Source organism: Hippichthys cyanospilos, chromosome 14 (genome assembly GCF_059441005.1).
Source record: "Hippichthys cyanospilos isolate Australia breed blue-spotted pipefish chromosome 14, RoL_Hcya_1.0, whole genome shotgun sequence".
NCBI lineage: Eukaryota > Metazoa > Chordata > Actinopteri > Syngnathiformes > Syngnathidae > Hippichthys > Hippichthys cyanospilos.
The window spans coordinates 1,253,878-1,269,406 of record NC_142382.1 but is presented as its reverse complement, the minus strand read 5'-3'; the positions used below and the strand labels follow the sequence as shown (position 1 = coordinate 1,269,406).

Sequence of the window (15,529 nt, the reverse complement as noted above, 5' to 3'; positions counted from 1 at the left end):
TCAACTTTCAACAACTGTTAATTATTTTTAGCGTGTTTATACGGGTTATAGCTTAGTCTAAAACGGAAAAAAAAGAAGCAAGTGCACCAAAGTGCCTGAAACTAAAAGAAAATGATGAAAACAATTACTTGCAATTACATTCCACATGACAAAAACAAAGCCTTTTCCTGGGATGATCCGCACCCTCTCCTGGCATCACCTCGCAGCCCCCCAGGGGGGGTTAGAGAAAGTTGTTTTTTTGGAAGGTACCATTGTAACCTGAGGCCCCCTTTGTAATCATTTACCACCTGTTCCAAAGGTCTGGTAATCACGCTAGCATTTTGTTGCTAGCTAGCAATTATTTTTCTCTTCATATTTCGTAAAGCTGGCGCAGCCACGTCAATAGAGTACTTCGAACCGATTTTATCATCCGATGCCCGCGCACGCCAGATTTAGAGTCGAGCTAGCAAGCCGGCTAGCATTAGCTAATGAACCTACAGAATGTCATCAACACAAACACATTACGTGCATTCATCACACAATGAAGTACAAGCCACAGGTGATGTAGTCAATCAAGTGGTGCCGGAATTAGCACATTAACATCTTAGCGCGACAGCAAAAACTCCTGACTCAATGCCATTGACCCTTTGTGATGCCGTTTCTTCTTAGTTTCAGATGTGTGTGAGTGTGTGCAGCCTAATTAAGACAAGGCAGCCCGACTTGTTAATGAGCTCTCTCATTAGGCAGCAGCTCTTCGTCGTTAGGCGAAGAGGCGGAGGAGCGATCGAGCGAGCTCCTTCTCAGGAACTCCCGCTGCGTTTGCCGTCTCCACGCCGTGAATGGAGGCATGGGAAAAATTATATTTGGAGACTTTTTTTTTTCCGGGGGCTGTGTTAAGGGAAGACAAATTAGACGATGTAGCTTTGGAAACTGACAGAATGTGGTTTCAGTCACCACAGTTATTTCAAAGTATTAGCATCAAGTATTAGCTCAAACGACAGCCTGCGACTCAGATCCAGCCCGTCAGATTTAGCCCATGTTGAGCTCGTTTACTGCCTTTCAAACTTGGAAGTATTGTCGATTTTAGACATATTGAAAACCAAACGGTTTATCATGCATTTCCCCCGATTTTTTTCATGAATCCTTTCAACGGAAACGCGCAAACGGAACTCGATAGCCTTTTTGTGTTGACACCCCAAAACCACCGGGTGGTGCTAGCGAGCAACTTATGATATTTGCAAGCCTTTCAACGACTTCATTGAGCGGCTTATCCTGGACTCTTCAAAAGTTGACACAATAAATAATCCTATTTATATTTCATAAATCTATAAATACACAGCATAGTTATATATTTATAGATAGGGCTGATGCCACTGAACATTTTGAGAGGTTGAAAGTAAATATATATTTATATTTGACGATGTTATGACTCTTTCAAAGTCAACCCGAGCTGGGTGCTAATAAGGCCGGGCTAGTGAAAAATCCCCGGACACGGTGAGTTGTTATATCAACCCTTGTCGGCAATTTGACTCGGCAACAAGCAATTTGGTTGGCATGTCTGTCATGTAAAGATTCCTCAAAAAAAGTCTCAAGAATCCAAACCCCAAAATACACGGAAAGTCTAGGTTCAGTTTTGAAGCGGCCGTTCTAGCATCTTGTTTTTGTGACAATACAGGCTCAACATTTCTCTTGAAGATTTCACCATACTAGCTGTTTGCCTCCAGCTAGCTTGTTTACGTTAATTGAATTAATCATCCTAATATGTCTCTTTGGTTTACGTTGGCCTCGTCTGTCCGTAAAGGGCTCGCGTGTTTTGGTACTTGCGTTCTGCCGTCATCTTTTGTCCTCGCCAAATGACATAAATTGCATCTCACTATTTGCCGAAGGTTTTAATTACGACTGGAAATAGCTCCGTCAGCCATATGGCGACAAATTACAGACATATGTGCCGAATAAACACCTTCCGTTCCGATGGAGGAGGCAGTTTTGCACTTTCTTACAGATAAGAAGCCCTGCCCCCCCCCCCCCCCCCCCCCCCCCCCCCAAAAGAAAACCACCTGAATAATCTCCGTATCCCCCACCTACACAATTGTCCCACTTCCCCACCTCACACCTTGGATTGCGCCATCTGCTTCAACTATTAGCAAAGCTCCACTCAGAATTTTAATGTGCCAATTTTTTTTTTTTTTTGCACATTAGCAGCATGTTTAAAAATGTCTAAAACCCTCGCAATTTGTTTGATTACATTTTCTTGTCCTGACATTCAACTGCTTGTTCTTGTCTCCTTCCTGGTGGTCACTGTCAGACTTCAAGTCGCCATGGCAACCGGTCGATGCAAATAGACGCTAAGCTAACATAGCATAAATTCAACAGAGCAAAAGTCAACCATCGACGGAGACGACGATATTAACCCCTGGGTGTCCGGGGATTTTTCACAAGCCTGGCCTTATCATCATTCAACTTTGGCTGACATTGAAAGTGTCATAACATCGTCAAATGTAAATATATTTTCTATATATTTATATATTTTTACTTCCAACCGCTCAAAATGTTCAGTGGCAACAGCCCTATGCATATATTCCAAGACTGTTTCGTTTCAAAGAATTGTCATTTTCACTGCTGCAAATTTTGCAGATGGGAATATGCATATGTAATGGAATGCAATTTAACCCCTTCCTTACAGCAAAAAAAAAAAAAAGCTTTCCTGTAACCTTTAGTTCTTAGATAGAAGCCTTTTGGCAGCTACAAGTCCCACAATGCATAGCAAGAACTTTGTAGTGTTGAAGTTAGGCTAAGCCACTCAATGAAGTCATTGAAAGAAACAGAAAACTTCCTTTTGCACGTTGAAAGGATTAAGGCAAAAATCAGGGAAACGCATGATCAAACATCGGGTTTCAGCATGTCCAAAATTGACAATATTTCCAATTTTTAATAGCTGTAAATGAGCCCGACATGGATTAAATTTGACATCTGCAGGGTGTACCTCTCGACCTCCAGTTTGCAAGCATTTAGAAGGGACGGCAGGATGGCGGATTGAAAGTTGACATGTTTTGACATTCTATGCAATATTTTAGTCGCCTGTTTATTTTTTTGGTTGCTTTTCCTTTGATATCAACATCAGAAACAACTGCTGAATCTGGCGATTGGTGACATTTCCACTGTTGGTTATGTCTTAGCATCTCCTCCATGTGAGTGTAGCAATTACAATTTCAGCCTGCTACACACACACACACACACACAAATCGACCAAGCGAAGGCTCGTAACTTGAAAATCTCGACTTCGGGGAACTTGTAGGTCAAGAACTTACGTTCGGAATGAGCATATGCAAGTGACAATAAATGTAAAAGTGCTGCTTTGGCTATGCTTGCACTTCATTTTCACGTGCGCTGCCTCACATCCTCCACTATCAACCGCGGTGTTCGCACAGATGCCGCAGAAATCCAGACCGCGGAGCAAGACGCCACATGCGGCTTCTTTGTATGGCGTCAACATCAATGCTTACCTTGTTTGACCCACGAGGGTCCAAATATTGGCATTACCGCATTGAATTAGGAATGATTACAGATAGTTAACGTGTAGTCATTGAAGCAACTGGCCGCTTTAATGTGTGTTTACTGCATAATTATCGTGTTTTTGAAGTGGCATAATCCCAAACGGTGTCTGCGCTCTATGCTAATTAACAAAGCCGCGATTTGTTGTTAATTGCGCTTATTGTCGCGTGACTGATGCAACGTGACGTTTATCAGACGAGGTGCTGTTTTGTAAAGGGGAGGAAGGAAATAGCATCTGCTCTTAAGTGCGTCGAGTTAATGATGGAGCAAGACGACGGCGGCTTCGCTTTCTCCACTTTCTCGTCAAGGTGTCTATCATCAAAGACGCTCGATTTTGATTTCCGCAGAGGATTCCCATGCTTGAGTGTCTGACGCAGGCAATGAGAGACGCCTTGTTTGATTCTCTGCTGAATTGGTCCAGCAAGCGGTCCGAGATCCACCTTCTAGGGTAGGACTACCTTAAAGATGGGGTCTTTGTAGCGGATAAGGTTCCTCTAAAGTAGATCCAATGATTAAAGAGAGAGAAGACCACCATCTTCAATAAATGAGATGTCTCCTTATAGAGACCTGTTTTCTTTGACATACCCCACGAGATGTCTTCAAGCTAAGCGTCCAGATCCTCCTTTAGACTTGGAAGCTCTAGCATCTGAGAAAGACACACTTTCAAATCAGATCTTCTATCTGTAGATGGGATCCACCTTTGAGATTAAATCTACATTCCACGGCCTAATTATAGGGTCTAATTCTGGTATTTCTATGTTCATGCTTGTGTATATGCCAAGTCGGTCATGTCTTCGTTTGGAAGAAGACGCGTTTTGTCTCCTTTGTCCAAAAACCCAGAAGCGGCGGGGTGTTTTTAAGCCCCCCTTGCTCTCGCTCCTCTTGGTTTACAAAACAAGACATCAAGGTCAGACGTGACGGCTCGTCGCTTAGGCCTGGCGGTCATTAGCCACAGATTCCTTCCGTTTCTTTTGACAGGTGATTACTGAGGTCTTTGCCGCACAATGGCGGCTACTTTCCCTCGCCGCCTCTTTCGTTTGTCCGCTCAAGTAACGCACCTGACACCTGCGCAACCGCCCGGCCGCATTCCTGACACGTTTGTCTGAATCGCCGCTTCCTCACAACAAACCGCAGAAGGCGACCGACTTCCTGCCACCTTTACGCTGTTTTGTCTCCTTGTGTCAATTTGGTCCAGAGGCTCGAGTAGCGCTAAGACACGGTGACGTCTCCGCGATGGGGCACGTAGGACAGCGGTGTCAAACGTACGCTCCGCGGGCCGCTTTTTGCCCACCGATTGGTTTAATCCGGCCCGCGAGACGATTTTATCAAAAAGAAACTGGATATTTTTGAATCAATGTGAAACTTGCAATGTTTTATGATTAATAGTAAAGTTAATGTTTGATGATTAATAGTGATTGTACTATTTTGGACAGGTTCAAAAAAGATTGATACAGCTGAAATTGTGGTTTTAAAGTTATATAAATATACACAATTTTATCGGTCCAGCTCACTTGGGAGGAGATTTTCCTCTGTAGCCCGCAAGCCAAAACAAGTTTGACACCCCTAATGGAGGATGAGGGATCAATTAGTTGTACTAATGTTGGTAAAGTTGCAAACCATTAATCAGTTATCAGAAAAAAACGATTACATTCTTAATGACCGATGACTCCTTTTGAGGCCTATTTTGATTCAGAATTGATTGATTCTAAAACAGCCTCTAAAATTTCTCTAGTCCTCATAGCAGACCTTATCTTGGTGTCAAAAATAAAATGTCAAACATCTAAATAAAACATTTGCTTTTACTGCTTTGCTCTTATAAATATAAAAAAAAAAACGTTTTATCCTTTTTTCACATGTTGGAACAAACCACTTCAGTCTTAGTACATGTATGCTAATGATCTGTAAATTTGAGTTTCCTGTTTGGAATGAATGGATGCAATTAAAAACTAGTTTTGAAATCATCCAGTTCTTCGATTAATCGACAAAATTGACAGATTCATCATTTTTTAAATAATTCTTATTTTTTCTTCACTGCTTTGCGTTTACAAAAATACACAATTGTTGTCCTTTTGTGTGACATTTTACTGACCAAACTAGTAACTCGATCTGAGTTAAGTTGACCTGTAAATTTGAAATAGTGTAGTTTTGAAAAAAGGGATATCATTATGAATTGATAGATTAATTGGTTATTAAAAGAATTGTTAGTTGCAGCCCTTGACATTTGCATTAAGCTAAATATTACATCTGTGAAAATTTGGATCAAGTGTAAATATTAGAGGGACTGTTGTTAAAAATTGGCAGACAATTATTTTAATAACCGAGTGTCGGTTAATCAAATTTCTAAAAACATTTCCATCCATTTAAAAATATGCATTTTACCATGCATTTCCCCACTTTAAGTCATGTAAGCCTTTGCGCTGATTGGTTCTGCTGTTTTGGTTTGCACCAAAGGTCAATGTAGGTCAGTAAGTGAGCTGGACATCCTTAGACATCATGGGGATAAAAGTAAAGCAAGGTTATTGACCTACACAGCAGCTTTAATGAAACAACAGCATAAGAACACAATTGGGGGGGGGGGGGGCGGGGGGGTCCACCTGGTCCCAATCCGCACACAGTCTGGTTTTCTCCCAGTATATGTCTACGTATACGTCATCATATTACATAATAAATAGTGTCGTTGGTCCTCGTGAGGCAGCAGTGTTTTTGTTTATCTCTCAGTCCTCCGAGGTGATGTCAATGTCCTCGGAGCTGGTCTGCTTGGTGGCCATCCGCCACCTGTTGATGTGGTGGTTGCCCTTCTTCTTTTGCTGGGCGTCGGGCCCGTCCTCTTCCAGCTTCTGTCGCTTGTACTTGGTCCGCCGGTTCTGGAACCACACCTTCACCTGTCAACGCACAAGCCGCACACAATATTTACAGAGGTTTTCCAATGAATTTGCTCTTCATTTGAAAAGAAAAACGATGTCACAATATTGAAAAGCATTCAAATAGATTTGAAACCCACTGGACACAACATCACGGAGTGACCACTTTTTTTTTTTTTAATTCAATTATTTTTTATGTTGCTGCCTCCTCCCGGATTTGGTCTCACTTTGCATATAATTTGCATCAATTAGGATGTTCTTCCCCGCTGTTCCATACCAAGTAGCCTGAGTAGATATGCATGACCTTGAAAGGTGACTCATTCTTCAGGAACTTATTTTTTCATGATTATTTTAAAATATGTGAGGTTTTTATTCCTATTCAAATCATAAGTGCTGCGGATCTTGACACTTTATCATCAACTGCATAAGTAGGCTATCAGTATCAATGTTATTATTGTTCAGAGACAAAACGTTATTGACGAGAAGCAAGTGTTACTTTTTTGAAGTCTCCGTTTGCGCATGCAGTACCGTTGGCTCACGAGGTGTCTTCTTTTATTGCCCATTAGGCCCCATTGACACCCACGTAGCATCAATAACACACACAGACACACACCTTCATCCAATAACAGCGTTAAATATGTCACACACTATTTTGGACTTGTCAAAGCAGAAAGAGGCAGGGTGTAAACCCCATCATTATATGCCTTGTAATAAAAGCCCAGTCGATAAGTCTTGCTTTGACCACATGACATGAGAGCAACCTTCTCTATTTGGATTTCGCTATTTCCAGATTCGACGCGGTGCTGTTTGCACGTCATTTTGGGTTGTCACAATTTTTGATAAGGATTCATTCACAAATGTTGGATTAGGAGAGGATGTACTATACATAGATTGCCTCTTTTACCGAGCTTCAAATTAAACGTAATAACTGAATGATAATTCGCAAGATATTTATAACAGACTTGTGCCAAGTATACATACATGTATGTATGTCAAAAAAAAGCAAATACGTTATTTTATAATTAGTCTAATCGTTTCATTTTAAAACTAATAACTAAAACACTGCTTCTAAGATGTTGGTATTTTTGCAGTACATTACTTTTTTCAGAAGAAAATTGCGTTAAAATATATTTTAACTGGCCCATGATATTAATAATAAAAAAAATCTGCAACAACTATTACAAGACTTGACTACGTAAACAGTGGGTGGAATTTAGAAACACAGTAAACACATTTAATTTTGCGTTTTCAGAACGCTACCATACCCATAAGGTATATATTTATTTTTAAAAAAATCTTAACGTTTAGATCACATTTAAATGTTTCAAATTCTTTGTTTGCTTGTTTATTTGTTGGTCGCTTTGTCTATTATTAGCAACAAGTTAAAATGCACGATTATTTTCGAAGCCATTAGAAATCAACATTTTCTTCCATTTTTGTTGTTGCCCATCCCAAAAAGGCCATTAAACATCTCTTATTTCCGGTAAGTGGCGCGATGTTCACCACCTGTCGCGATATTTCAGAATCGCTCTACTTTTTGATCGGCCAAAAAGAGCGCGAAGAGCCGCCATGTTGCCTGACCTGCGTCTCGGACAGGCTGAGGCTGCCGGCCAGTTGCTTCCGTTCGGCCCCCACCACATAATGGTTCTTCTCGAAGGCCCGCTCCAGGCGAAGCAGCTGCGACGGCGAGAAGGCAGTTCGGATCCGTTTGGGCTTCCGGGCGAACGGGCCGTGGAGGAGCAGGCTGTCCTGGGACACGTCGTGACCTGTCGGGCGAGGACGACATACACACACCGGAAGCGGAACAGGTGAGTTGCTAGCACCTGTTAGCCTGTCTTTTACTTTGAATATCCACTTCAAAACATCTCCATTATTAATTGCCGTGACGTTATGTGTGGTCCGTATAAAGTTTTAATTTGCAACTAAGGCACTGAAATAGATTAAATAATAAATAAATTGATTTTACTAAACAGACAATCAAGGCTTAACCAATACATACAATATATTTTTTTTAAACCTGGGATCCTGAAATGTCAATTGTACATTTATTGTTTTTTATGTGGTCAAATAAAAGTTTTATTTAGCACCTAAAGCACACGGAAATTGATGCTCTTATTAAATGGACAAGGAATGGTTAATGAATGCATGGAATTTTTTTTAATACGTGAAATATATTGTCAATGTTATTGACTTGATTTTGTACTATTGTGGTAGTAAACTAAATTAGTGCTAGAATCTATACGTTTAAATCTCTTTAGCGCCTGATAACAAACCACTAAGACCTTTAAAAAAATACCTGATTATTATAACAATTATAGACCAGTTTTATGATTTGAAAATATAGCACTTTTTATGATTTTTTAAATGTTAATCGTTGTGATTTGGGAAGAACTAATTTAACGTTACCGTTTTACTTGTGTCCATACATTTGCATTATTTGCTCATTTGAAAAAATAAACCTGTGGCCATTTGAACATTTTACATTCGATTTGGATTATTTTTATTTTCATGTTGTTGCGCTCCCTAAGCAAAGTTTTTTTTTCCCTCCCCGCTTGCAGATGCGTTTTCCCCCTTGTATCCCTGATAACTTTGTTCAGGGATGCCGTTGTAAATTTATGATGTTCTCTATGATTTCTTTTTCGCTCGCGAAGCCCTTTGAGACCTGCATGTGCTGATTAAGGGCGTCACCAATAAATATGATTTTGACTTGACAACGAAAACAAACTCTTCACCTCACGGTGAAGAGGGAATTCACTTAAGGTGTACGAAAACCTGCGTTTAAATTAAAAATTGCAGTTTTGATTGTCAATAATTGCCAAAATAATTTGCATTTTATTATGTCACGCGTTTCTTGGAGTCTGCATTATGTTGACGACGTTGCTTTGCCGTATACTACACGCATCCATATTTATAGTGTTCATATTTATTGTTGTTATTAATAGTATTATTATTAGTAGTAATAGAAGTAGTATTCCGAAGCCAGGGGTTTTTGTCGGTGTACCTGTTTGAATTTTGCGTTTATTGACCCCTTTTATTTGGCCTCTAAAATGAGTTATATTAAAAACAATAACCCAGTCACGCGTCGAAAAAACCGATCCGAGCCACTAGTTGGGTTAATTTGACCCAACTTTCTGGGTTGTTTAGTAGACCGTCGTATAAAAGCCAGCTGTGCCACCATGGTGCCGATTCCGGTCCGTCCGCGTCCGATCGTTTGACTAAATAGCGGATTTACCTTGAAACCTGTGTCCAAAGAAACGGTTCCGGAGGACCCAGGGGTAAAAGTTGAGCGGGTCCCGGTGCTGCGCGGAGCCGAGGAAGTGCGCGTGGTGCTGGAGGTGGTTCTGGTTCTGATGCTGGTGATGGTGGTGCTGGTGGTGGCTGTGCGAGTGGGGGCCCACGGCGAGCGGCGGGTGGCCGACCGACTCCGGGAACACCAGCTCGGCCGGGTTCGGGTAGAGCGAGCGGGCCACGGCCGCGGCGGCCGCCGGGTAGCCGCCCATCAGGGCGTCCGCCGCCGCGGGTCCGGCGTAGCTGAGGGCGGTGGGACGGATGGGCTCGTCGGCCAGCGGGTTCTCCTTGGCCACCAGGGACTCGATGGTGAAGCAGCGCTTCCCTGCCGGCGCGAACATCTCCTCAAAAGTCAAGTTTTTTTTTTTTTTTTTTAAATAAAGGGGATTGGCTAATTCTGTCCTTAAATCCTCCGTTCTCGCTGCATGTTCAACTTGAGTTTTGCTGTGCAGCCTGGAGATGTTGCTTGAAAAATCAACAGTGCTGCAAGTCCTCCTTGACGTCGTTCTATACGCAAGGCTGCACAGGAGAGCGTTCATGTGCGCCCCCCCATCCCCACCCCACCTCTACCCGTATGCTGATTGGACCAAAGCATCTGCCACTCAAGATGCAAGCGCATGAGCGCTTTATTCCAGAAAGTCCGATTTCCCTCTATTACATATTGGCATCCAGAAATGTTTGCAAATGACTGCATATTGAATTTTACATTTGCGTCACTTGTCCACGCCCCGCCCCTTCCCCGTGACGTGTCTGTTAAATTGGCAGAGGTCAGGTAATAATTTCGTTCGCTTTTTTTCTCTCGTCATAACTCCTCGCATTTTGATTCCTAAAGGTAAACAAGTCTGATATATATATATTTTTTTGATTCAACAACATAGCCCAATAAACATTTAATCGTATTTTTTTAATCGTTTTATTTCATCCGCTCGAGCTGGACTCAAGGATTTATCCAACTATTTTTAATCAATATCATAATTCAATTATCATATTTATTCTTAGTTTATGTTTTACAATCATTTAATTCTGTCCAGCGATTTTTTTTAAGATAGGCCCACGTTTCCTAATGCCTATGTTTGCGTAATTTTAATTAGGCAGATAAAAACCACACAAAAATATAATAATTTTACCTGTGTTCATTTTTCATTAGTTTTATTTCGTATTTTCCACCTCGTATGTATACACTGTGTTTTTCATCACTGCGTGGCGGAACTAAATTGGCTCCGGAAACTGACTGACGCTATTATCAGCTACTGACGATAACGGCCCTGAAATGAAAATTAAAAAATATAAATAAACGCCATGTCCTTGCAGCCACATTCGCGTCGACGTCTTTTATTTGACTGTGTTTTTAAATGAGAGGGGGAAAAGGTTTTAGGTCGCGGAAACAAAAGGTGCATGGGAAAAAAAAAAGCCACGAGTGCCGGTTAATGATTGACGTTGGAATGTACAAAGAGTGGCAATAGAAAATGATTAGCGTCAAACATATTGTTGATGAGGCGTTTAGAGCCTTAAAGTCTCCTAAACGCACCACTCGACCAGATTTCCAAAAGTGACGTCACCTGTAGTCCAGATGCAAATCGTTGAGTCGAGACTTGGGAGGATTTAAACCATGTTGCAATTGAATTAACTTTTTTGTTTCAAGCTTTTTTTTATCACCTGCGGATCAGCCTGCGGGCATGCACGAGCGCTCATGCGCATCCCCGCTGCAAGTTAATGTTGTGTTCCTGCGAGTGTGTGTGTGTGTGTGTGTGTGAGACAGGAAACGACTTCAATTTCTCTTCTGGCTCGACACTCAATTCGATGCACCTTTTCCAGCAATCCTTGGTATCAACAAAAAATCTTTAAACTTTGTCAAACGGTCAGCCGTCTCCAATATTTTGACAACTTTATCGAGTAAGGAAGGCTTAAATATCTACGCGGTCATTTTTTTTATAGAGCAGGACTGTCAAAAATCTATTCCCAAGTGAACCGGACTAATAAAATCATGGTATATATTTTTATAATTTTAAAACAACTTCAAATATATTATTCTTTTTAATACTATCTAAAATAGTGCAGCACCACTATTATAATCATAAATCATTTACATTTCTGTCACTCGTAAAACATTTTTTCATTTATTGAGAAATGTTCAGCTCGTTTTTATACTTTATAATATCATCTTGCTGGCCGGATTAAACTCGTTTGTGGTCCATATTGGTTCCGCAGGCCGTATGTTTGACACCGCTGGTAACACTTGCCTCTCAATGACTATTTGGCCCCAGTCTACCGAGTGTGTAAATTTTGCTTTTAAATGCTGTCATGTTTAGCAATATCGTCCATTTTTAGAGTAAGGTGTTTGCTAGAAATGTACTTCAGAGGCCATTTTTAAGAAAATTTGCCCAATAACCCTCTAAAACAAAGGGGCTGAGTCTTAAGTGTTTCAGCAGATATCAGCTAATTTAATGTGTACTTTAATGCGGAACAGTATAGATTTATTTTCAAACTGAGAATACATGAACTGGAACATGAGACCATTTATTGCTGAGAATGTTTCTGTGGCTTATCTGTAAAACGTTGTATGCATTTTTATATTGATGCATATGTATTTTTTTATTTGAGGCAGATGAGCCAGAAAAAAACCGAGTGTTAAATTGCCTGGATTTGCTCAATGAAATATGCTTGCTGATACCACTACAAATTTTGTTCGGAAGTTTAATAAACCAGACAAGGATGGCACTCCCTATAAATTTTAAACAAGGAAATCAGCAATTTAAACGATATCACCTTTACACATCCTGGGTTTAAGATTTTTAAACATCGCTCATAATTATGGTGCTCACGAGTTCAACGCTTCCGTGCCTCTTGGCCACCAGGAGGCAGTAAAATCCCAACGTACACACAAAATGGATTTAATTGCGCAACCTCAATTTCCCGAAACTTGATGTTAAAGTTCTGATATTTAGACAAATTGTAAATACATAGTCACAAAGTGATAGTAATCCCATTCCGATCTTGTAGACTAAAGAGAAGAATAAGAATGTACTTGACACCTACTCTGCGTGTAATATCATAATGTGTGTGTGAAGTTTATTAATACTTAGAGGTAAAGAAGCGAACACAGGTGTTAATGAATGTGCTCCACGCACCTGCTACTTTTTTTTTTTTAACATAAAAAATCTGCTTATTAGAAACATTATTTTTAGTGAACAATGTCACCGTGCTTTTTATAGTTTTTTTTTTTTTTTTTGGACAATTTCTCTCGTTTAGCGTCAATGGTTGTCGTGTGAATGTCGTAAATAGATTTTGGGAAAGCTTAAAATGTTTCAGATACAGTCCAACGAAAGTAATAAATGCACAATTAATTTACGAAAATAGAAAAGCTCCTTATTTTATATACATCGAATTACATACCATAATTTAAAAGAAAATATCGATTTTTTGGGGTCAGGTGAGGACTCCCTTGAAAAAGAGCTTTTTAATCTCAATGGGATTTCCCTGGTTAAAAAAATAAATAATTTTGTCAGACATGACCTTGAGAGAACAGCTGCGACCTTGTGCTGACGAAATCGACTTTTTAAAGCAACCTCTGGATGCATTTTTTTCCCATTACAAACTTTGTTTTATTTTGCAACGCTAGAGATGCATGTTTAACGCTAATATGCATTTGATTGATAATATCTAGTGCAATGTCAGCTATTATTAGTACTATTGTCTCTGTCCGTTGTTTATTGCTATTTATTTATTGTTCGATTTTCGAATGCAGTCAGAAGTTAACAGAATAAGAATTTCGTTGTATGGTACAACTATACATGTGACAACAAATCTCTTGATTCTTGATTCTGACTAGAGTTAACTACACAATATCAATATACTAATGTACAAACAGAGATATATGATATCAATGAATAAAACGTATTTTCATTAAAAAAAAATACATCGAGAAAATTGACTTATTTTTCGTGCTAAACTACATAAACCCCATATACCACTTAAGTTTTTCTAGCGATTCTCAAAATTTGCTACGTGGTCTCCCTCTAGTGGTTGCTGGATGAGGAAATTACTGTACTTAATTAAATTGACAACTATCAGTGTTAAATTGGTGGATACAGGTTTTTGTTTTTTTAATCTTTGAAATTGTCTACAACACTTTCCGTTTAATCTTTTGGAACTGCCTTCAAAAATTGCATTAATGGAGATTTATATTTTAATATTTCTGCATCATCTACATTTTATTGAATAATTACCAAAATACTGTTCCTATTTTTTGATATAGAAGTTCAGCTTGACACTAATATTGAGTGTACTTTTTCATTTTAAAGAAACGACATTTTGTGCGGCTACGATGGTGATACATGGAGAGCTCAGTGTTTTATTGTTGTTGTTATTATTATTAGTAGTAACACCATATTCTTATTATTAATATTATTACCCTTACTTTTTATACAATTATTGTTATGAGGACTAGTAGTTGTTGAATCTTCGAGAGCGCTGTTGTAGAAAAATTGGAGTTAGGAGGAAAAAAAACAGCCAATGTGTAGAAAAGGTTTTCTGGGTTTATGCTGCCATCTATCGGTCAAATTAGGTACATGTTTTCTTTTTTTCTTCAACGGTTTCCCCTTTCGTATAATGAAATGTACAACACCGTAGAATTCCTAATATACGTAACACTTTCACGATGTCACGTGTTTTAATTCTCGATGCCTCAGTCAAGAATAACATTTTATTTGGGGCACCTGGCCCCGTTACCTCCGTTGGAGCAACAACCATCTGCAAGTCCAAACTTGTAATGACTTCCCCAAGACAATATTGTCATGTTGATGTAATGGAACGTGTGATCGAGTGATGAGACGGGATGAGATGGCTCCTTCATTAATATCCTAATTGGCCGTTTTGTTTGTGTGCTCAACACTAATGTGTGCCATCATGCTAATGCGCGCACAAATTCACCCCAGCCACAAAGACCACATGGCAAAAATAGCACGTCGCTGCGTTTGTTGCACCTGCGCGACAAAACTGCGACCCACCCCCAAGCCCCTCCCTCCACCTCTCACACCCGCTCGGTCTAAACAAACTATCTATCTATCTATCTATCTATCTATCTATCTATCTATCTATCTATCTATCTATCTATCTATCTATCTATCTATCTATCTATCTATCTATCTATCTATCTATCTATCTATCTATCTATCTATCTATCTATCTATCTAAAATATCTGTGTTGAAGGAAATAAAAAAAACAGGGAATCAAGAAAAATGTTAGCTAGGAACAAAGTTTTCTTTTCTAATATTAGCTAGCTAGCTAATAGTTTTCATGATCCAGTTTTGGATTTTTGTCCACAGATTTTTGTATGTAGTGGGGCTGTGTAAAGTAACATTAGATTAAAAAAAAACAAAGGTACAACTCATGAAATTAGAATATCATGAAAAGGTTGTTTTATTCCTGCAATTCAACTTAACAGGTGAATTCGGCATGTTAAAGAAACTTATGAAATGTAAAAAATATACAAGTGTAATATTTTCATTTTTTTTACATTGTTTTGTCATAAAAGCATTTAAACACATCATAAATGGTTTGCTTATCTTTTGTGATGATTATTTTAATTATTAGGGATCAACAAGAACAGATACAAAGTATACTAGGTACAGTAACTGCGAAATACATATTTGTCATAATAAATTTGGATGAAACAATCAATTGCGATCCGTCCAACTCTCCCATCAAATGTCCTAGATTGCGTACAAAATCAATTCTATCGTCAAGTTTTTCAAGTCATTCTACTACACGGTTGCCCTTTGTTGAAACTTTATTGGTTCCCCTCCGCTGATTGGCCGGCTGCCTGAATGCAAACAGGAAATGGCGTGAC

General features: G+C 39.5%; 2 protein-coding genes across 3 annotated transcripts in view; one reads left to right on the top strand and one right to left on the bottom strand.

Moving 5' to 3' along the window:
* cdc25b (cell division cycle 25B) overlaps positions 1 to 15,529 on the top strand; it is a 46,190-nt gene that overhangs the window by 8,030 nt on the left and 22,631 nt on the right. For both annotated transcript variants that reach the window (XM_088433839.1, XM_088433838.1), the window contains exon 3: positions 8,050 to 8,200. The gene's annotated coding sequence lies outside the window, so the exon portion shown is untranslated. The remainder of the gene's footprint in view (positions 1 to 8,049; positions 8,201 to 15,529) is intronic.
* Positions 6,246 to 10,021, bottom strand: emx1 (empty spiracles homeobox 1). Its single transcript, XM_088433841.1, has 3 exons — positions 9,625 to 10,021; positions 7,974 to 8,158; positions 6,246 to 6,413 (listed from the first exon to the last, which is right to left on the bottom strand). The coding sequence occupies exons 1-3, from the start codon at positions 10,019 to 10,021 to the stop codon at positions 6,246 to 6,248; spliced, it is 750 nt and encodes a 249-aa protein (XP_088289967.1).

Bases quoted from the DNA above. Each gene is read 5' to 3' on its own strand.
- emx1 (XM_088433841.1), bottom strand. From the start codon at position 10,021: ATGTTCGCGCCGGCAGGGAAGCGCTGCTTCACCATCGAGTCCCTGGTG. The intron at 8,159-9,624 runs GTAAATCCGCTA...CTCGCCCGACAG, and splicing joins CTTTGGACACAGGTTTCAAG to GTCACGACGTGTCCCAGGAC. The intron at 6,414-7,973 runs GTCAGGCAACAT...GTGCGTTGACAG, and splicing joins TCAGCCTGTCCGAGACGCAG to GTGAAGGTGTGGTTCCAGAA.